Here is a 24,110-nt window from a genome sequence, read left to right as displayed (position 1 = left end):
GTGCGATTGGATGTCACAACCAGTCATCCCTCACTCATTCAATCACATTGAACATGCCACAAACTGAATAGCTGTATACTATACTTTCAGTTAGCATTGGATAATTTTTTTTGCGCGCAACGCAGAATATATGCGAAGAGACTGCATCAGCGGTGCACAATTGCACATGCGCGGAGTTTAGAGGGAACATTGGCTGACTTTTTTTATTAATTTTTTTTTTTGGCACGCCGCCTCGCGATCGACCAAGACTGCATCGTGATCTACGCATTGAACACCCGTTTTACACTATTTCAATATTGTGGAGGGTACAAAGGTCCTAGGGGTGATCGCAGCCAGCTAAGCGCCTACCAGTGTCTACAGCAGCAATGTGCAGATCCGTGTGTTTGCCACCGGAAGTGGGTTTTTCAAAATGGCGGGGGTGAGACTTACGATCCCTATTACTTTCTCGTAATTAAGTCAGTTCCCCACACTGAAACCTGAGACCATGACACGACAGAATGGTAGCATGTTTACATAAAACCGCTAGCAATAGTTAACTAGAATACTTAACGTTTTGTTGCCTGCTTCCAAGCTGTATCATATTAAAGTATGCGAAACCTTACACCAACATATTTCGTCCCAATTTGTTCTTATAGTGTGACAGAAGAATTTAAGGTGGGGGTGGGACTGCATCAGGGATCAGCTCTGAGCCCCTTCCTGTTTGCAGTGGTAATGGATATGCTGACAGATGAGGTTAGACTTGAATCCCCTTGGACCATGATGTTCGCAGATGATATTGTGATATCCAGTGAAAGCAGGGAGCATGCAGAGGAACAATTAGAAAGATGGAGACATGAGAGCTCATTAGGGGGACAGCCAAAGTTGGATGTTTTGGAGACAAGATTCGAGAGAGCAGACTACGATGGTTTGGACATGTTCAGAGGCGAGAGAGTGAGTATATTGGTAGAAGGATGCTGAGGATGGAGCTGCCAGGCAAAAGAGCGAGACGAAGACCAAAGAGAAGTTTTATGGATGTGGTGCGGGAAGACATGAGGGGAGTTGGGGTTACAGAGGAAGATGCAGGAGATAGGCTAAGATGGAAAAAGATGACACAATGTGGCGACCCCTAACGGGACAAGCCGAAAGGAGGAGGAGGAGAAGAAGAAGAAGAATTCAGTCTTAGTGTATTATTAACAGTCAGGTTGGAAACGGTGATCCCAGCTCTTTTCAGGTCATTGACCAAGTCCTGTCCCGTGGTCCTGGGATGATTCCTCACCTTTCTAAGAATCACTGAGACCCCATAAGGTGATATCTTGCAAGGGGCTCCACTCCGATTGAGATTGACCGTCATGTTTCGCTTCTTCCATTTTCTAATGATTGCGCCAACAGTGGACCTTTTTTCACCAAGCTGCTTGGCAATTTCTTCGTAACCCTTTTCAGGTGTGTAGAGTTGTAAAATTTTGTCTCTGATGTCCTTGGACAGCTCTTTGGTTTTGGCCATGTTACAAGTTTGACTCTTTCTGATTGTATCGGGTGGACAGGTGTCTTTATGCACCAAATGACCTCACACAGGTGCATCTGATTCAGGATAATACATGGAGTGGAGGTGGACTACAGGTGGACTAACAGGTTTTTGGGGGTCAGAATTCTAGCTGATAGACAGGTGTTCAAATACTTATTTGCAGCTGTATAACACAAAATAAATCGTTACAAAAAAATCATACATTGTGATTTCTGGATTTCTCTTTTTAGATTATCTCTCTCAAAGTGGACATACACCTACAATGAAAATTTCAGACCCCTCCATGATTTCTATGTGGGAGACCTTGCAATATAGCAGGGTGTTCAAATACTGATTTTCTTCACTGTATAGACCTCGTGCACCTACGTCATCAAATCACGTCACTGGCCGGAAGTGTTGGTCAAGCAAAGCGTTGCTCAATGCTCAGTCGGTTGGAGACAACACGGAAATATGTCTTGTCGTGTGACGTCCAGAGTCTTGTCCGATACTGTCAGACATTTGGAAGGTTAAAATAAACGACGGTACGTTGAAAACGGGACAAGCTGAAAGGAAAAGAAGAAGAAGAAGAATCCAGTCAGTGCACTCCATACATGTTGTTGTCATCCCCAGGTCAACACATGACCCTCCGTAAAACTCTCTGCGACAGATGGTTTATTTATTTCTTCAAATGAGTCAACTTGGCATGATAAATCCTTCTTGGGAATTTGAGATTGAGAAAAATAATTCCTACCTGAAATGAAGTGATTGCAACACAGGCGTGTGATTTTGGTTGGGCACCATTCATCACGTTTAATTGCCGAAATCCATCGATCTTTTCTAGTCTTTTCAGCGGGTATTCTATAGAATTATCTCTTTGAATATCTGTCTCATCTGTTGTGAAAACCAACAGCACATCAGGTCTCGGACATTGTCAGTGAGCTTTTATCTGTTATAGAAGTCATTTGATGAACGCTCATATTTGTTTGGCACAGTTTCACGCTGGATGCCCTTCCTGCCGCAACCCTCTGCATTTATCCGGGCTTTGGACCGGCCTACAGAACACACAGGTATTGTACACACCTTCGGGCTGCAGATAGACAAAAACAAGCAATTAAATAAAGTCAGCACGTAAGATACACAATTTACACACTACCTAGTCTATGTTAAAGTCAGATAAAAGCAATCAAATATACAAAGTCAACACATAAGATACACAATTTACATACTATTTAATCTATGTTAAAGTTTAAGTCAGATAAAAGGTACATAAGTTACACAAATCACATATTACTTGTGTGAAAATATAATGGATATGACGATTCAAAGGCTATGTGGATGTAAGGGATTAGGTAAGGTTGTTAGCGCGCTAAGCTAACTTGGTCCGAGGAGCCTCAACGTGAACAATACGGCTCGTATTTGGGTACTAACGTAAGACTTGTTAAATTTCCTAGAAGTCTTCATGTCCCTCGTTGTACCAGTTGTTTAGTTCGTACACGTTATGAAGTTACACACGTTCTGTTTCTGTTATGTTTCTTCAACAGCACGATTTGTTCTCAAACGCTACTTGTTGTTAGCCAGCTAAGCTAAGGTGGGCCGGGCCTATAAGCATGTTTAAATTGGTATAAGTAAGTTAGTAAGTACTAAGTATTCATGGTCCTCATTGTATACGAAACATAGGTTTTGCAGGTCGTTGAAGTACTCACTATTGATGTTTACTTCCTCAGCAAATATTTGATTACATACGTTACTTGATGTTACCAAGCTAGGCTAGGCTAGGCCGCACAGCTTCAACGCGAATGGATACGGCTCCAATTTGGGTACGAAGATTATACAGATGATGATTTTAGTCCACTGAAGTCATCACCATGGGTGTCCCACGTTGAGGACTCACAATATTCGGTCCAAATTCAGCAGGATTTAGTATTGAACGGTTGTGCAGGTCGGAGCTTCTTCGCTTTGTTGTCACCAGTTCGGGGACCGGAAGCCAACTGTGTGTGTGTGCGTGTGCGTGCTGGTCCTCACAAAGATAATGCTTAAATGAGCTCCATTCGTCCTAATAAATGTTCTGTAAACATTTCAGAGAATGTCCTCAGAGAGCTAGAAACCTGAGTACACTCGTCCCCTGTGGCACTTTTGGGTACTACAGGCGAAATTCAATTCAATTTTCTGATTGGTCAAGGCCATGGAATTTTCTGATTGGCTGTTTCAGTCATGTGACCTCGAAGCCCCATAGAATTGACCCCTCCGTACAGGGCACTTAACCACGCCTCCTAAAGTGACGTCACGCCACGTGCGCTGACGTAAGACAAACAGTAAAAATGGCAAATACAATACAATACAATACATTCTTAACTGATACAGACTCCATGCTTCGGATTTCATTCAAATCAACGATATATTATAGATTCTAAATACAATACATTCTTAACTGAGAGAGACGCCATGCTTCTGATTTCATTCAATCATTCACACGTAGCAATGTTATGCTAGCAAAGAACGTCTCATTCATTTATACGAGACGTGTATTGAAAATCAAATATAGGGCATATCTCCGTGCAAACAGTCTGGTTAAGCTTCGGCCGCGAGCCGGCAAGAAAGCGACACGTTTGTGCAGTCCGATCATCGCTAAATATCGCTCAACAAAGAATAAGTGTGTCAATCGTTCACACGTAGCAATGTTATGCTAGCGAATAACGTCTCATTCATTTATACGAGACGTGTATTAAAAATCAAATATAGGGCATATCTTTGTGCAAACACAGTCTGGTTACGCTTCGGCCGCGAGCCGGCAAGAAAGCGACACGTTTATTATAATAATATTGCAAGTGTGAGTCATTAAATACTATTCAGATAGATAGATAGATAGATACATTGATAGATATTGTTGATATTCAGGACTCAGCCATTTGTTTGTGTTTTTTAAATTACAGCTTCTCTCAAATATTCAGCCAACCAATGTGTCTAAGTGTGAAAACGTACTAAAATAAGAGGCCCAGCACTAAGTTTATGCAGACCACAGCTGTATCACAAACTAGGAAATGTAAAATGTCATGGATCCTGTAGCTCCTATTAAAAGTAAGACACATTTGAGTTAGCCTGGAATAAAATGGAGATGCACTATGATCATAAAAGCTTTTAAATCAAAGTGTAAGAAAAAAAGGAGGGGCAGTACGACTTTTGTATGAACGTGCTTGGAACAGGACCTCTGATGAGAGGAGACAAAGGGGTTGACTATTCTCCACTTTTGTCATTTGCACTTTAATTTTTTTACACGGTTTTAATTGTATCAATTGTGTTATTTTGTGACATTTTTGTTTTGGGTAGCCATCTGTACCCGTTTTTGAAACGTGATTCTCAGTATCTCATGTACGCATTGAGCTCGAGGCTTGAAAATGGAGATGGAGCATGGACACATCATGTGTGATGAGTGTTCCGAATTGTGAACGTGTGTGACCTTGCCAAGTATGAAAGGTCACCGGCACTAAGGCCTTTTTTAAGCGTAATTCTCAATAGCTCATGAATGTATTGGGATAGAGGCCTGAAAATGAAGATTGTGCATCGACGCATCATGCGCATTGAGTGTTCCGAATTGCGAACGCGTGTGCGCGTGTGACCTTCCCGAGTATGAAGGTCAACGTCACTAGGCCTGTTTTTAAGCGTAATTCTCAATAGCTCATGAGCGCATTGAGTGAGAGGCCAGAAAATTGAGATTGTGCATCGGCACACCATGCGCGATGAGTGTTCCGAATTGCGAACGCATGTGACCTTCCCAACTATGAAGGGTCATCGCATGAAAGGTCACAGCTACTAAGGCCTTTTTTTTAGCCTAATTCTTAATGTATTGAGATAGAGGCCTTAAAATTGAGATTATGCATCAACATATCATGCGCGATGAGTGTTCTGAATTGCAAACGTGTGTGACCTTCCTACGTATGAAGGTCAATGTCACTAGGCGTGTTTTTTAAGCATAATTCTCAATATCTTATGAACTTATTGACCGAGAGACCTGAAAATTTAGATTGTAAATCGACACATCATGCGCAATTATTGTTCTGAATTGGAAACACGTGAGACCTTCCTAAGTATGAAAATCAACGTCACTAGGTCTGTTTTTTAAGCATAATTCTCAATATCCCATGAACATACTGAAATAGAGGCCTGAAAATTGAGGTGGCACATCGACACATTATGCGTGATGAGTGTTCTGAATTGCAAACACGTGAGACCTTCCTAAGTATGAAGGTCAACGTCACTAGGTCTGTTTTTTAAGCATAATTCTCAATATCCCATGAACGTTTTGAGATAGAGGCCTGAAAATTGAGGTGGCACATCGACAAATTATGCGCGATGAGTGTTCTGAATTGCACACGTGTGTGACCTTCCCAAGTATGAAGGTAAACGTCACTCGGCCTGTTTTTTAATTATAATTCTCAATATCTCATGAACAATTTGAGATAGAGACCAGTAAATTGAGATTGTGCATCGACACATCAGGCACGATGAGTGTTCCGAATTGCAAATCCGTGTGACCTTTCCAAGTATATGAAGGTCAACGTCACTAGGCCTGTTTTTTAAGCGTGATTCTCAATAGCATAGCATGTGTGGCCAGTGCTTTGGATTTCAAATGCGTTTGAGCTTCCCAAATATGAAAGGTCATCTCAACTGGGCCCAATTTTGATGTGTTATTTCCAATACCTCATGAACGCATTGAGCAAGGGACTAAAATTTGATGCTGTGCATTAACATGTTACGCACAGTGAGTGTTCCAAATTTCAAAGATGTGTGACCTTCCTCCGTGTGGAAGGTCACTCCCACAAGGACCCATTTTGAGACTTAATTTCCAAAATCTCATGAACCTATTTTGAAATAGGGTTTAAATGTGAAAATGTTCATCAACACATTATGCTTGGTTAGTGTTCTGAATTTCGGTTGTGTGTGACCTTCCTAAGTCTAAAAGGTCAGTGGCCTCCCAGGTGTCTAAATTAATTTCAAGGGCTTACAGGTCTCTCTTGCAGACATCCTTGAAGCAGAGTTTGGGTCTGGCTGAGGGGCGGGTTCTTGTGCCAGCTCTCTATCGAGTAGGTCCTTTAGAATTCCTCTGTCCTCCATGCGCTTCTATTTAAGCAGATTGTACATGCTGGGAACCATGGCTCCATTCAGTACACTGGTGTTTGTCACCTTGTCTTGGCAGGTGATGCGCAGGATGTCTTTGGAGACAGGACACGTGGAAGGCGCTAAACTCGTGCTCCTGTTTGGTTGTCATTGTCTGCCTCATTTCCATAGACGAGAGTGCTCACGACACAGGCTTGGACTTGAGTGTGCTCTGTCGTCTTGGTGTTTCTCCAAACTTGAGTCTAGCCATTGTAGTAACAGCTTTGCAGATGCATCTCTCGAGCTCTGGGTCTAGAGAATCAGAGATTGTACGATGCAGGTATTCAAAGGCGTTTAGAGAGTCTAATTTCGGGTGGAGAGCCTATATCCTGCCCCATGACTTGCGTTTTCTTACAGCTGATTGTCAACCCAAAAGCCTCATGTGTTTAGATAAGGCAGTCCATGAGCACTTGAAGCTCCTCTGCCGTTTTGGTCGTAATTGCTGCGTCGTCCACGAAAAGATGATCACGGAGACATTTCTGCTGGACCTTGGACTTGGCCTTGAGCCGGGAGAGGTTATAGAGTTTGCTGTCTGATCTTGTTCAAATATAGATGCCCTAAGTGGCTTATCCAAAGGCGGGATTCAACAGGACACCAAAAAAATATTCAGAAGAGTGTTGGAGCGAAGACACACCACTGTTTCACACCGCTCTTGATCTTAAGACTCGGAGATTGAGCTATCGAAGACGACTGTGTCAGTCATGTCATTGTGGAAGGATTTAATGATGTATAGCAGCCCAGGTGGGCACCATATTTTTTGGCAGGATCTTGAAGATACCATCCCTGCTGACTGTAAGGCCTTCGTCGGGTTTATGAAGGTACAAAAAGTGCCAGTGTTTGCTCTCTGCATTTCTCCTGCAGCTATCTGAGGGAGAAGACCACATTGATGGTGGACCTGTTGGGACGCAAGCCATACTGAGATTCGGGGTAGATTGTCTCTGCAAGTACCTTGAGACTCTTCAGAGCAACTGTAACAAACAGCTTCCCAACAATGGTCAAGCCGAAGTGGGGGAGGGGAGAGTTGCTGTGACTGCTTTTGGAAGTTTGTAGACACTTGTGGGGGAGGGGAATGCACCTGCATGAGGTGTTGCTTTCAATTAGTACGGAAGGTAGAGAACTACATGGATTGACATGTAAGTGACCATGTTTATTTATACTAAAATGAACGATTGTCGCAGTTGGTGATGTTGGTGTGAACTATATACGTTTCTTTAGCTTCAGATAATATTTTTGAATCTCAAGCGTCGAATTTGCGAGTTATCTAAATTTCCCTTCAACATGAGATTTGCGGTCCTCTGATTTCCTTGGTGGAAGTGAATGCATCATCTAAAACATAGCTTGCTGCAGAAGCGACAAGGCTTATGAAAAGCTATTTATGTGGCGAACTGTAAGAAAAACGAATGAAAACAACTTACTACTTATCGAGGTAAGACATATTTGATATTTATCATACTAGGGTTAGTTTTTAATTGTCCGTGGGATTTTCTGGTAGAATGAAACGTCAGCAAACCTTTCTATTTCATCCCACTTCCATTGTGAGGACGTAAGACACACCAAAAGTGTGAACATTTCATTTTCTGTGACTTTTTGGAAACAAATATCTCATACAGAGTAATGCTACTGAACAGAATTCTATTTTTAAGATATGCAAGGCTATTTAATAATTTTTCAATTGTTAATTAAACGTGTACTTAGATGCATCACAAAAAATAAATCAGTGTCAGAAAATAGAGAAGTTGGTGTGTCAATAAACGTAAAGAGAGATTTTGAGAATTATATCTTTGTCTTATTCTCAGCAGTTTGAAATTCGTCCTTTTTATATTATTCTACAGATGAAGAAAAAGAAGAAGAGACCAGAGTAGCAGGTACATTTCAACCGGGACATAATAAAGCTAACATTGAAATTTTTACATTATATATGAACCCATAATGTTTAAAAAATAAAAAACTTGAAAACATCACGTTGGTTGCCATGTTAACAGACATTTTGTAACACAATTACAAAATTTCACTAGTACCAGTATACTGTACCTCAGGAACTCCTGGATGGATTTGGCTGAAAATAATTATGCTTAAAATGTGATGTTTGGGGCTGCAGAGTAAAATTGACTTAATCCATAGATGCCTGAATTTGTAAGACCTCCCCCTAAAAGCTACTCTTTTGGAATCTTTGACAACAATATCTGGGAAAATACCAGTGATATATGGTCAACAATTCTTATGTGGGTAAGGTATCATGCAAAAGGTGGGATTATTCAAAGATGTCATCTTTACTAGATATCAGTCTATACAATAGAAGTATAAATTTCAAGTACAGAATTTTGAGCAATAGCATTTTAACATCCACTTCGATTGTATTTTCCTGATATTTACAGTTTCTTAAACATTAACATGGGCAAACTACGCATAAAAAAATTAATTTGAGAAGGAGGCCTAAAATGATAAAGACATTGACGATTGATTTTACAGTACAGTAATTAATTAGATAGAGACCCACCCGTGAAAAGTGAAAAACCGCCAGGTAGGTAGGTAAGTGCATTTTTTTTTTTTTTTTTTTTTGGCTTCATAGCTCCTTGTTGTCTCAATGGGGATGCCGCATTATTACCCTATCAATGCGGCTTCCCGCTACAGTACTGAACTAATGTATGCAGGCGGATTCATTTATTTATTTTTGGCTTCATTGGTCCATGTCATGGGTCATTGGTACGCAGTGATCTGGATTTTTTTTTTCTTTTTTTTTTTTTTGGGAGGGTGGGGCTCAGATATTCGCAATGCACTGAATCCACTAAGGGTGATGTGCAAAGTAGAGAGGGGTTAATGTAATAGTTTTGTGCAATTGAAGAGTATTCAGACTGATTTTTCTTCTGGTACATCTTGACATAATTTTAAAAATCTGGACATTTTGATATTTTTTTCCAGTGATTTTTTTTTTTTTTTTTTTTTTGATGATATTTTTTATGTTTTTTGTGAAACACTACATACCTAATGCTCGTGCTCACAGTTGTTTGTAAACATGGTACTATTTTGTTGAGCACATGATAAGAGCAGAACAGCGAATTCCAACTTTTGTGCAGCCAAGAATTAAAATGCCACAAAAGTATCGACAAGTACAATAATTGCTGTATGTACTTACTGCTACCAAATAGAAAAGCATTAAATTGTTCTGTCACTATTCCTCGCTGGCATAAATTGATGAACATAGATACATTATTTATTGTCAATATATATATTTTTGAACAATTAAGGGTACCAGAATATACAGTAAATTAACAAGTTATTTAAAGGACTCATGGGATCGATCAGCCCCAAAAATCCTGATCGTCTAAAGCCAGATAAATTGTACTATATGAAAATAAACTAGCTTTTGGATTCAAATACTATATACTGTCAAAGACTGCAACAGGGAGTCAATGTATTTTGCAGAGCTGATCCATCATGTCATTCTTTGGATCAGCGACTACTACTGCTAAAAACATGCATGGTAGGTTAATTGAATACACTAAATTGCCCATAGGTGTGAATGTAACTGTGAAAGATTGTTTATACTTGCCCTGCAACTGGCTGGCAAGAAGTTCAGGGTTTACTCTGCCCGATGACAGCTGGAATAGGCTTTAGCTTCCCGTGACCCTTGTGAGGATAAGCGGGTCGGAAAATGGATGGATGTACTGTTTCACTCATAATATCCAAATCTGAATCTTGAAATCCCCTCCTCGAGTCGTGACCTTATCGTGGTGGAGGGGCTTGTGTATGTCTCTGATCCTAGGAGCTAAGTTGTCTGGGGCTTTGTGCCCCTGTTAGGGTCACCCATGGCAAACGGGTCCTATTTGAGGTACCAGAGAAAGTATACGACTCCAAAACCCCTATGATGACTACAAAAATTGCCTTTGTCTGGACGCGGGTCACCAGGGGCCCCCTCAGGAGCTATGCCTGGAGGTGGAGCTCGAAGGCGAGTGCCTTGTGGCTGGGCCTGCACCCATGGGGCTCGCCCAGGCACAGCCCGAAAGGTTAACATGGGTCCCCCTTCCCATGGGCTCACCACCTGTGAGAGGGGCTGTAGGGGTCAGGTGCAATGTGAGCTGAGCGGTGGCCAAAGGCGGGGACCATGGCGATCCGATCCCCGGCTACAGAAACTAGGTCTAGGGACATGGAATGTCACCTTTTGGCTCGGAAGGAACCCAAGTTGGTGCGTGAGGTCTTGCCTCTACTCACCACTTGGGCTCTGGCACCACTCCTCTTGAGAGAGGTTGGACTCTTTTCCACTCTGCAGTTGCCGACAGATAAGAGACGCGCAGCAGGTGTGAGTATACTTATTTTCCCCCGGCTCGGGGCCTGTACGTTGGAGTTTACCCCAGTGGATGAGATGGGAGCCTCCCTCCGCCTGCAGGTAGGGGGATGGGTCCTAACTGTTGTTTGTGTTTATGCACCAAACAGCAGTGCAGAGTACCCACCCTTTTTGGAGTCCTTAGAGCGAGTACTGGATGGCGCCATCATTCTGCAATGGGACTTCAATGCCCACGTGGGCAATGACAGTGAGACATGGAAGGGCGTGATTGGGAAGAACCCCCCCCCCCCCCCCCCCCCGATCAGAACTTAAGTGGTGTTCTGTTACTGGACTTCTGTACTCATCACGGATTGTCCATAACAAACACAATGTTGAGGCATAAGGGTGTTCACATGTCTACTTGGCACCAGGAACACCATAGGTCACAGTTCGATGATAGACTTTGTGGTCGTGTCATCGGACCTGGGTGAAGAGAGGGGCGGAGCTGTCAACTGATCACCACCTGGTGTGAATTGGCTCCGATGGTGGGGGAAGATGCCAGTCCGACATGGCAGGCCCAAATGTATTGTGAGGGTCTGCTTGGAACGGGTGGCAGATTCCCCTGAAGGAATTTGAACTCCCACCTCTGAAAGAACTTTGCTCACGTCCCAGAGGAGGCGGGTGACATTGAATCCGACTGGACCTGTGGGCGTAAGGTGGTCGGTGCCTGTTGTGGCGGCAACCCACTAACAGATTGGTGGACACCAACAGTGAGGGATGCTGTCAAGCTGAAGGAGTCCTATCGGGCATTTCTGGGCTGTGGGACTCCCAAGGCAGGTGATAGGTATCGGCTGGCCAAGCGGAATGCAGCTTCAGTGGTCGCTGAGGCAAAAATTCGGTTATGGGAGGAGTTCGGTGAGGCCATGGAGAACGACTTCAGGACGGCTTTGAGGAAATTCTGGTCCGGCGTCTCAGGAGGGGGAAGCAGTGCACCGTCAACACTGTGTATAGTGGGGATGGGGTGCTGCCGACCTCAAGTTGGGATGTTGTGAGTCGGTGGGGAGAATACTTCAAAGACCTCCTCAATTCTACCAACATGCCTTCTCACGAGGAAGGTGAGACTGGGTCCGATTTTCACTTGATTTTCTCATCCCTCTTTTGTAGAGCAGAAAGTGTTGTAATCGTCGTGTGAAGATGTGTGCAAGAACAACAGGAGAGTACACGAAAAAAGTTTGTGGACCAAAAAGGGAGGAGGAGCCACAACGTCAACTACGGGACGCTGTGTTCAATCTGCAGCCTCAAATTGTCCAACGCAGAGCAGGTTAGTTCTGTTTTTGCATGCATTCTCATTTGAATGATATTCTTAGTTATGAGCCTGATTCGATGATGCATTCCACGTAACATTATTAACATACGCCCTGCGACTGACTAAAGACCAGTTAAGGGTGGAGTCAGGCATTCCCCTGAACTCAAGTGTGATGGGCTCCAACACACCCACCACCCTTATGATGAAAGTGGACATATATATATATATATACACAATGTGTATATGTATATATATATATAGAGAGAGAGAGAGAGAGAGAGAGAGAGAGAGAGAGAGAGAGAGAGAGAGAGAGAGAGAGACGAGAGAGAGAGAGAGAGAGAGAGAGAGAGAGAGAGAGAGAGAGAGAGAGAGAGCAGAGAGAGAGAGAGAGAGAGAGAGAGAGAGACAGAGACAGAGACAGAGACAGAGACAGAGACAGAGACAGAGACAGAGGAGAGAGAGAGAGGGCCCGTGCACATGATATTGGTGGTCAAACAGAGCTGCTCGGCCAGAAAATATTGATGGATTTCGGCAATTAAACACGATGGATGGTGCCCAACCAAAATACACACACGCCTGTGTAGCAATCACTTCATTTCACATAGGAATTATTCATCTCAATCTCAAATTACCAAAAAGTATTTATCATGCCAAGTTGGCTCATTTGAGAACAATGCGTGTTAAAAAAAAACTGTCACAGAGGTTTACTTCAATCATAGTTACTCAATGTGAGTTTGTGTAAAACTAGGGGTTATTTATTCAAATATTGGTATTTGTATTGAATACTATCTGAAAGGATCGATGGATTCCGGCAAAGGTTAATGTGGCGCCGAACACACTTCCGCGTTCACAAGTCGTCAACCGTCATCTTTTTTTCAACCATAATTAATGAATACGAGTTTGTTGAAAACCAGGGGTCATTTGTTTAAATATTTGTATTTGTATTGAATACGAGCTGAAAAAATCGTTGGATTCCGGCAAAGGTTAACGTGTCGCCTGACACACTTTCTCATTCACAAGCCATCAAAACCGTCACTATGTGGGATTTATTCCTGATGAGAACAGATCAACCAAAAAAGTATTTGTTTGCATCCAGACTTTTATACACTTTCAAACTTTTCTGTGTAAATCACGACGACTTACTCACCAGATACATTTGTATATCCAGTTGTCCAAGACAAGCAGAAGCGAATTAATAGTCCAATTTCTTATCGGTGAAAACTTCAATTTCGGCATTAAATACAGGTCCTCTATGCCGAGTTTATCTAATTTTTCAACGTACCGTCGTTTATTTTAACCTTCCAAATGTCTGACAGTATCGGACAAGACTCTGGACGTCACACAACAAGACATATTTCCGTGTCGTCTCCAACCTACTGAGCATTGAGCAACGCTTTGCTTGACCAACACTTCCGGCCAGTGACGTGATTTGATGACGTAGGTGCACGAGGTCTATAGGTCAGTGAAGAAAATCAGTATTTGAACACAGTGCTATATTGCAAGGTCTCCCACATAGAAATCATGGAGGGGTCTGAAATTTTCATCGTAGGTGTATGTCCACTTTGAGAGAGATAATCTAAAAAGAGATATCCAGAAATCACAATGTATGATTTTTTTGTAACAATTTATTTTGTGTTATACAGCTGCAAATAAGTATTTGAACACCTGTCCATCAGCTAGAATTCTGACATTTAAAGACCTGTAAGTCCACCTTTAAAAGTCCACCTCCGCTCCATGTATTATCCTGAATCAGATGCACCTGTGGGAGGTCGTTAGTGTATAAAGACACCTGTCCACCCCATCCAATCAGAAAGAGTCAAACTTGTAACATGGCCAAAACTAAAGAGCTGTCCAAGGACACCAGAGACAAAATTGTACAACTCTACACACCTGAAAATTGTTACGAAGAAATTGCCAAGCAGCTTGGTGAAAAAAGGTCCACTGTTGGCGCAATCATTAGAAAATGGAAGAAGCGAAACATGACGGTCAATCTCAATCGGAGTGGAGCCCCTTGCAAGATATCACCTTATGGGGTCTCAATGATTCTTAGAAAGGTGAGGAATCATCCCAGGACCACGGGACAGGACTTAGTCAATGACCTAAAAAGAGCTGGGATCACCGTTTCCAACGTGACTGTTAATAATACACTAAGACTGAATTCTTCTTTTTCTTCTTCTTCTTCTTCTCCTTCTTCTGCTTCTTCTTCTTCTTCTCCTCCTCCTCCTCCTTTCGGCTTGTCCCGTTAGGGGTCGCCACACTGTGTCATCTTTTTCCATCTTAGCCTATCTCCTGCATCTTCTTCTCCAACCCCAACTGCCCTCATATCTTCCCTCACCACCACCACACGACTTGCGCATGCAGTACCACAGTTCCTCTCTTTGTACTCTGTCCTTGGCTTTCTCTAGATCCACAAAGACACAATGTAGCTCCTTCTGACCTTCGCTGTACTTTTCCACGAGCATCCTCAATGCAAATAGTGAATCTGTGGTACTCTTTCTAGTCATTAAACCATACTGTTGCTCGCAGATACTTACTTCTGTCCTGAGTCTAGCCTCCACTACTCTTTCCCATAACTTCATTGTATGGCTCATCATCTTTATTCCTCTATAGTTTCCACAGCTCTGAACATTGCTTTTGTTCTTAAAAATGGAATGGGAACTAATACACTATTCCTCCATTCTTCAGGCATCTTTTCGCTCGCTAGTATTCTGTTGAATAACTTGGTCAAAAACTCCACAGCGATCTCTCCAAGTTGCTTCCATACCTCCACCTGTATGTCATCAGGACCAACTGCCTTTCCATTTTTCACCATTTGTAGTGCCTTTCTAACTTCCCCTTACTAATCATTGCCACTTCTTTGTCCCTCACACTTGCCTCTTCAACGCTTCCTTCTCTCATTTTCTTAATTCATCAACTTCCCAAAGTATTCTTTCCATCTATTTAGCACACTACTGGCACCACTCAACACATTTCCATCTCTATCCTTAATCACCCTTACCTGCTGCACATCCTTCCCATCTCTATCCCTCTATCTGGCCAACCTGTAGAGATCCTTTTCTCCTTCTTAAGTGTCCAACCTGGTGTACATGACGTCATCTGCCTTTTGTTTAGCCTTTGCCACCTCTATCTTTGTCCTATGTCGCATCTCAATGTACTCCTTCCACCTCTCTCCAATCTTCTCAGTGTCTCAATTCTTCTTCACTAATCTCTTTCCTTGTATGACTTACTGTTTTTTGGCGTTCCACCACCAAGTCTCCTTATCCCCTTTCCTACATGAAGACACACCAAGTACTCTCCTGCCAGTCTCTCTGATTACCTTGGCTGTCGTAGTCCAGTCTTCCGGGAGCTTCTGCTGTCCATCGAGAGCCTGTCTCACCTCTTTCCGAAAGGCCGCACAACTTTCTTCCTTTCTCAACTTCCACCACATGGTTCTCTGCTCTACCTTTGTCTTCTTAATCTTCCTAGCCACCACCAGAGTCATCCTACACACCACCATCCTATGCTGTCGAGCTACACTCTCCCCTACCACTACTTTACAGTCAGTAACCTCCTTCAGATTACATCGTCTGCACAAAATATATTCCACCTGCGTGCTTCTACCTCCGCTCTCAAGTTAAGTTTCTTTCGGCTTGTCCCTTTCGGGGTCGCCACAGCGTGTCATCTCAGATGAACGCACATATATGTTTGGCACAATTTTTACGCCAGATGCCCTTCCTGACACAACCCTTCTCAGGGAGTGGAGTCCCCAGTGGGATATGAACCCACAACCCCTGGTTTACCAAGCCAGTGCTCTAACCACTGAGCTACGGGGCCTCCAACCACATTATACGTAACACCCTCCATTTCAAATTTCTGGCTCATCACTAGATGGCCTAAAAATCTATTAAGATAATTTGTTTTGGAATTATGGACCATGTAAATTATTTCCCCATTTCAGCAATGGATTTTTTTTATACTTGTGGCTAAAACCAACCCAACTTGGACTTTCTTCCATACTAAACGTTTGTCCCCCGTCATAACAAAAATCATTCATTCAGTGATCTGCCACAATTGTGAGTTACTGAGTAATAGCACCCCATTCCTTCCTTCTCTGCATTATGCAGTCACAGATAAATCTTGTGAACAAATGAGATTTAACCACTTTGTGTTTGTCTTATGTCTTGCAGATGTTAGTGAATATCTTCATCCAGGCTGGCAGCAGTCTGTGTCTGGTCACATCAAAGAGGAAGAACAGGGTGAATGGGTTCAATGCATTAAAGAAGAGGAGGAAGAAATCCTCCATATGAAAGAGGAAGAGCAGGAGGTAGTCATCCAGGTTGCATCCACTAGTGTCCATTTGAGGAGTAAAGATGGTCAAAGTGAGGAGACACAAGTGGCAGTGCCTCGTTGCAGGAACAGCTCAAGTGATCGAGAATGCAACAGGGAAGGATCACAAACAGACGGTCACAATGATGATGATGATAATGATAAACAGTCAGAAGGTGATAGGAAATGTCACACTGCCAACAAATGCTGTAAATGTTCTTGGTGTAGGAAAACATTTGCTACTATGAGAAATTTCAAACACATGAAAAAACACACTGCTGAGCAACCTTTTTCCTGCTCAGTTTGTGGTCAAAGATTCACTCAGAAGGGAGATTTAAAAAGACACACAAGAACACACACTGGTGAGAAACGTTTTTCTTGCACAGTTTGTGATCAGAGATTCACTCAGAAGGGAAATTTAAAAATTCACACAAGAACACACACAGGTGAGAAACCCTTTTCCTGCTCAGTTTGTGGCCAAAGATTTATTCAGAAGGGAGATTTAAAAAGACACACAAGAACACACACTGGTGAGAAACCTTTTTCCTGCTCAGTATGTGGTCAAAGATTCTCTCGAAAGGGACACTTAAAAGTACACACAAGAACACACAGTGGTGAGAAACCCTTTTCCTGTTCAGTTTGTGGTCAAAGATTCTCTCGGAAAGAAACCTTAAAAATACACACAAGAACACACACTGGTGAGAAGCCTTTTTCCTGCTCAGAATGTGGCCAAAGATTCTCTGTGAATAAAAGTTTAAAAAGACACACAAGAACACACATCAGTAAACTTTTCGCCTGGTCACTTTGGTCAAACATTAAGTACAGTAATCCCTCTTTTTCTTTGGTTAATGGGGACCAGAACCCCCCGTGAAATGTGAAACACTGAGAAGCAGCCCACCCCACAACACACACACACACACAATCACCCACCACCCACGCGCAAGGAATTTTCATGAATGCGTATCTGGGTACCAGAATTATTAAAGTACTGTATGTAAACAGTATTTATACTTTAGATATTGGAGACTAAATTTACAACACTATGTGTATTTACTTAAGTCTTTGTCAGATTTATCACCTGACTTCTGTCTCATGAGGAGAACGTAAGAGACTAGACAGTAACAGTCTCCAACCCCGTTCTGAACCAACGTTTCGCACACTTTTTTTCATATTTGTTTTGAAAGCACACAAGGTCAAGAGGGAGGGGTGAGGAAGCAAGTTGACAAAGGCACATTCTTTGATAACAATGTGTGTGTGTTGGTGAACTTGTCATTGGCCACTTCTCGGGAGATCAGGGGTCGGCTGGTACACCTGTGTGGGGACTGTGCATCCAAGGATAATACTTTGGCTTTGTAGAAAATCCATAATAAATGTATTTACAATAATTCTAACAATCTTTAATTATAAAACCTTTGTTAATCTTTCCTGCAACAGTCACCTGACCATCGTTGGGAAGCTCTCTATCTCTCTCTCTCTCTCTCGCGCTCTCTTTGTCTCTCTCTCTCTCTCTCTCTCCCTCTCTCTCTCTCTCTCTCTCTCAGGTGAGCGAACTTACCTGCAGCATTGCAACATCATGATTATAAACACGGTGCTTGAAGAAGTACACGTAGCGGTCCTCTTCCAAAAATGGCTTTTCTCATCCGTGGTAAAACACGATGCAGGGTCCAACAAAGAGAAAAGTGCCCTGTCTGGAGACCTGGAGGACATCCCAGTAGGTAACACAGTGCCCATGCAATTTGCTGTACAAAGTGGTTGATTCCTCTCGCTGGATCCCAAATAGGAGCCAATTCCTCCCGCTGGATCCATAGAAGGAAAAAAATGCCCGCGGCAATACCACTTCTTGGGTGTCGCGGAGGAAGCTTTCGCTAGGGGACAATGCTGAGATGGTATTGTCACTAGATGATCAAAAAATGTTATCGCTTTAAAAAAATGAAATATCATGAGCGCATTATTGGGAAGGAGGTGAAAAATAAACGTGATGCACTGGATCTGCAATAAGTGAAGCGTGAAGTAAAGAGGGATTACTGTGTCAGGTTAAGACACACAAGTGAACATGTGAGAAAAGCAATGATCAAAAAGATTTTAATGTAAAGGTGTAAATTTATTTACTTTATTGACTGAGAACCAACCTTCTTGTATTGTGTACCAGCTTTTATTGTATCTTCGACCCGTAACAAAGGTCTCGTCCCAAAGAGCAGTTTATCTGATTTGAGCTTATCTGAGCCATAAAAGTGAAAATATCGGGCTAGTCATTGAAAAAATTATTAAGTAGTAGTAATAAGCAAAGTACAATAGAGTAGAAAGACGATATGTTTTGGCGATGACTGACAGTTTGGGGACATGAAGCTACATTTTTTTGGGTGAGCCTTGGAAGGAAGTGATACCCTGTCATGTTTGTCATTTTTAGCATAACGTCCTTTTCCATCCAAATCCATAAATTTATTTTGTTGTTTTTTTTAAGCAGGATAAATTTGTGAGGGAACATAATTTTGGGGGTACTAGCTATTTTTCATGCGATGAAACAATATATGACATCAATGTATGATACACTACCAATTTGAACAAAGCAGTGTTTAAAAAAAAAATCAAGCAAGCTGTATTTTGTTTTTTTTTTATTTCCGGAAAGGTTTTAATTTTGAAGGTCAGGATTCCACCTGACAACTACATGTGTAAAAATATGATGAATTTCTGCCACAGAATGGAAGATTCCTTTTCCCACACCAGCATTTCCAGTGCTTTTTAATGTTCTATTTTGTTGATGAAAAAGAGGCATTCAAAAGGGAAAGGGAATTAGTTGTTTACCAGTTGCTCCAAAATGTATTTTTCATTTTCCTGACTATGCATGCATTTTGTTCAGTATTTTAGTGATGTCAATATCAAATAAGTGAATCACTGACTGAAACACTGGAAAGAATGACTTTTGAGTCTAAAATGAGTTTGTGATCCTGAATAAAATACATTGAGGCTTACTCCATCTGCTTGTACATCAAATCCATTTTCCCCATTAAAGAGAATTAAAATGTATTTTTTCCACTGGCAACCCTCCAAAAATAAAAGGCCCACACTAGCAAGCAAAACATGGCTCAAGTGACAAGGCCGAAGTGAAAATCTCCAAATTAGGGCACTGTGGAGGACCACAAGCAGACGACCTCTTCGCCCCACTATCAGGTTGTGATGACATTTGGTCACACTCTCCTGACTCAGATAATGATATGATTTAAAAGTCTGAAACTGATTTGTCACACTGACCACAATCAATAGAAATGTCCTGTGTGGGAAGACCTTTGCTTGTAAGAGCAAATGACACTGGGGAGAAGCCTTTTTCCTGCTTAGTTCAGGGATGAGAATTTTCCGTAGATTCACAGAATTCTGAGTTTTTTCAGCTGAAATTGTCATTTCTGGGAAAGCTGCAAATCCGTTGAGAATTTTTTTTTTTTTATGGCTTGACGCGGGGCGAGACTGTGATCAAGACCAGCTGCGAGCATCTATCGGCAACGCTCGTCGTGAAATTAGCTGAAACAGCTGTCTTCTTCTTTTCCTTTCGACTTGTCCCGTTAGGGGTCGCCACAGCGTGTCATCTTTTGCCAACTTAGCCTATCTCCTGCATCTTCCTCTCTAACCTCAACTGCCCCCACATCTTCCCTCACCACATCCATAAACCTTCTCTTTGGTCTTCCTCTTGCTCTTTTGCCTGGCAGCTCCATGCTCACCATCCTTCTACCAATACACTCACTCTCTTGCCTCTGAACATGTCCAAACCATCGAAGTCTGCTCTCTCGACTCTTGTCTCCAAAACATCCAGCTTTGGCTGTCCCTCTAATGAGCTCATTTCTAATCCTATCCAACCTGCTCACTCCGAGCGAGAACCTCACAATCTTCATTTCTGCTACCTCCAGTTCTGCTTCCTGTTGTTTCTTCAGTGCCACCGTCTCTAATCCGTACATCATGGCCGGCCTCACCACTGTTTTGTAAACTTTGCCCTTCATCCTAGCAGAGACTCTTCTGTCACATAACACACCAGACACCTTTCGTCAGCTGTTCCAACCTGCTTGGACCCGTTTCTTCACTTCCTGACCACACTCACCATTGCTCTGGATTGTTGACCCTAAATATTTGAAGTCGTCTACCCTTGCTATCTCTTCTCCCTGTAGCCTCACTCTTCCCCCTCTACTTTTCTCATTCACGCATATATATTCTGTTTTACTTCGGCTAATCTTCATTCCTCTCCTTTCCAGTGCATGTCTCCATCTTTCTAATTGTTCCTCTGCATGCTCCCTGCTTTCACTGGATATCACAATATCATCTGCGAACATCATGGTCCAAAGGGATTCCAGTCTAACCTCATCTGTCAGCCTATCCATTATCACTGCAAACAGGAAGGGGCTCAGAGCTGATCCCTGATGCAGTCCCACCTCCACCTTAAATTCTTCTGTAACACCTAAGGCATATCTCACCATTGTTCTGCTGCCATCATACATGTCCTGTACTATTTTAACATACTTCTCTGCCACACCAGACTTACGCAAGCAGTACCACAGTTCCTCTCTTGGTACTCTGTCATAGGCTTTCTCTAGATCCACAAAGACACAATGTAGCTCCTTCTGACCTTCTCTGTACTTTTCCACGAGCATCCTCAAGGCAAATAATGCATCTGTGGTACTCTTTCTAGGCATGAAACCATACTGTTGCTCGCAGATACTTACTTCTGTCCTGAGTCTAGCCTCCACTACTCTTTCCCATAACTTCATTGTGTGGCTCATCAACTTTATTCCTCTATAGTTCCCACAGCTCTGAACATCCCCTTTGTTCTTAAAAATGGGAACTAGAACACTTCCTCCATTCTTCAGGCATCTTTTCGCCCGCTAGTATTCTGTTGAATAAGTTGGTCAAAAACTCCACAGCCATCTCTCCAAATTGCTTCCATACCTCTACCGGTATGTCATCAGGACCAACTGCTTTCCCATTTTTCATCCTTTGTAATGCCTTTCCCCTTAGTAATCATTTCCACTTCCTGGTCCTTCACTCTTGCCTCTTCAACTCTTCCTTCTCTCTCATTTTCTTCATTCATCAACTTCTCAAAGTATTCTTTCCATCTATTTAGCACACTACCGGCACCAGTCAACACATTTCCATCTCTATCCTTAATCACCCTAACCTGCTGCACATCCTTCCCATCTCTATCCCTCTGTCTGGCCAACCTGTAGAGATCCTTTTCTCCTTCTTTCGTGTCCAACCTGGTGTACATGTCTTCATATGCCTCTTGTTTAGCCTTTGCTACCTCTACCTTTGCCCGACGTCGCATCTCGATGTACTCCTTTCGCCTCTCCTCAGTCCTCTCGGTATCCCACTTCTTCTGGGGTTCCACCACCAAGTCTCTTTCTCCCCTTTTCTACCAAAAGACACACCAAGTACTCTCCAGCCTGTCTCTCTGATTACCTTGGCTGTCGTTGTCCAGTCTTTCGGGAGCTTCTGCTGTCCATCGAGAGCCTGTCTTACCTCTTTCCGAAAGGCCCCACAACATTCTTCCTTTCTCAGCTTCCACCACATGGTTCTCTGCTCTACCTTTGTCTTCTTAATCTTCCTACCCACCACCAGAGTCATCCTACACACTACAATCCTATGCTGTCGAGCTACACTCTCCCTTACCGCTACTTTACAGTCAGTAACCTCCTTCAGATTACATCGTCTGCACAAAATATAATCCACCTGCGCTCTTGTAGGTCACTATATGTTCCTCCCTCTTCTGGAAATAAGTGTTCACTACAGCCATCTCCATCCTTTTTGCAAAGTCCACCACCATCTGTCCCTCAAAGTTCCTTTCCTGGATTCCGTACTTACCCATCACTTGTTCATCGCTCCTGTTTCCTTTACCAATATGTCCATTACAATCTGCACCAATCACAACTCTCTCGCTGTCTGGGATGCTTAGAACTACTTCATCTAGTTCCTTCCAGAATGTCTCTTTCAACTCTAGGTCACATCCTACCTGTGGGGCATAGCCGCTAACCACATTATACATAACACCCTCAATTTCAAATTTCAGTCTCATCACTCGATCTGATACTCTTTTTACCTCCAAGACATTCTTAGCCAGCTCTTCCTTTAAAATAACCCCTACTCCATTTCTCTTCCCATCTACTGCGTGGTAGAATAATTTAAACCCTGCTCCTAAACTTCTAGCCTGACTACCTTTCCACCTGCTCTCTTGGATGCACAATATAGCAACCTTTCTCCTCATCATCATGTCAACCAACTCCCTAGCTTTTCCTGTTATAGTCCCAACATTCAAAGTCCCTACACTCAGTGGTAGGCTCTGTGCATTCCTCTTTTTCTTCTGACGATGGATCAGTTTTCCTCCTCTTCTTTGTCTTCGACCCACAGTAGCTGAATTTCCACCGACGCCCTGCAGGTTAGAAGTGCCAGGGGCGGGCGTTGTTAATCCGGGCCACGACCGATCCGGTATGGGATTCTTTAGATCAACGCTCATATTTGTTTGGCACAGTTTTTACGCCGGATGCTCTTCCTGACGCAACCCTCTGCATTTATCCGGGCTTGGGACCGGCCTACAGATTGCACTGGTTTGTGCCCCCATCGGGCTGCATTTGGAGGACTACTTTTTAAATTTTGTCCTCCTCAAAATTCCACTTTCCATTTCAGATTAAATAATATTGATGCATAAAACCTGTGATTTGTTTGATTCATTTATTCTTCTCTGTTATCCCTGTCTAATGTTTTCAAGACTTCCTCTGTTTTCTCAGAACCCCCCCCCCACACACACACACACACACACACTGTTTTTCTGACTTTTTTTCCGTTATGACTTTTTATCTAATTGTTTTTAATGAGTTATCGGGACATATTGAACTAACGTGAGAACCTGCGAAAAAAAAGTGACTCCACAATACTGCTCGCACATCTTCAACCTACGCGTTTACCTTACATGTTTAATTATGGCAGGGGCTGGGCAAACATTTGGGCTCAGGGACAATTGTAGTTTAAAATTTGACACGTGGGCCAAGTCGCAAGCAGACGCTTACATATGAAAAACAACAACAAATAAAATCACTGTTGTGTTCACAGTAGTGGAACTGTGGTACAGCTGTAGAGCATTGATCTCACAGTTCTGAGGACTGGGGTTCAAATCCCAGCCCCACCTTTGTGTAGTTTGCATGTTTTCTCTGGGCACTGCAGTTTCATAACAAAAACATGCAACATTAATTTGCCACTTTAAATTACCCCTAGGTGTGATTGTGAGTGCAGCTGTTTGTCTCAATGTGAGAGAACCAATGAAATTAAATTGCATTTAAATGTTTATAATTATGTCATATTGTATGTTTTCAGGCATCTCTGATGTCATGAAGCGTATGTATTACAAACCCTCACATATCTATGTGAGAGAACCAATTAAATTAAATTGCATTTAAATGTTTATGATTATGTCATATTGTATGTTTTCAGACATCTCTGATGTCATGAAGCGTATGTATCACAAACCCTCACACACACTTCTTTTCCTTTGGGCTTGTCCCATTAGGGGTCACCACAGCGTGTCATCTTTTTCTATCCAAGCCTATCTCGTGCATCCTTCTCTCAAACACCCACTGTCC

At 42.5% G+C, this 24,110-nt stretch overlaps 1 protein-coding gene across 1 annotated transcript in view; it reads left to right on the top strand.

Moving 5' to 3' along the window:
* The window catches only part of LOC133493940 (uncharacterized), a 63,425-nt gene extending 43,959 nt beyond the window's left edge, over positions 1-19,466 (top strand). The window contains exons 9-11 of the mRNA XM_061807947.1: positions 2,473-2,547; positions 12,057-12,213; positions 16,365-19,466. Of these exons, the coding sequence (XP_061663931.1) occupies positions 2,473-2,547; positions 12,057-12,213; positions 16,365-17,374 (1,242 nt within the window). The 3' untranslated portion in view covers positions 17,375-19,466. The remainder of the gene's footprint in view (positions 1-2,472; positions 2,548-12,056; positions 12,214-16,364) is intronic.
* Positions 19,467-24,110: the final 4,644 nt, after the last annotated feature.

Source organism: Syngnathoides biaculeatus, chromosome 20, assembly GCF_019802595.1.
Source record: "Syngnathoides biaculeatus isolate LvHL_M chromosome 20, ASM1980259v1, whole genome shotgun sequence".
In the NCBI taxonomy this organism is placed as follows: Eukaryota; Metazoa; Chordata; class Actinopteri; order Syngnathiformes; family Syngnathidae; genus Syngnathoides; species Syngnathoides biaculeatus.
Note: the sequence above shows the minus strand (reverse complement) of the source record. Positions and strands in the feature narration are given on the sequence as shown.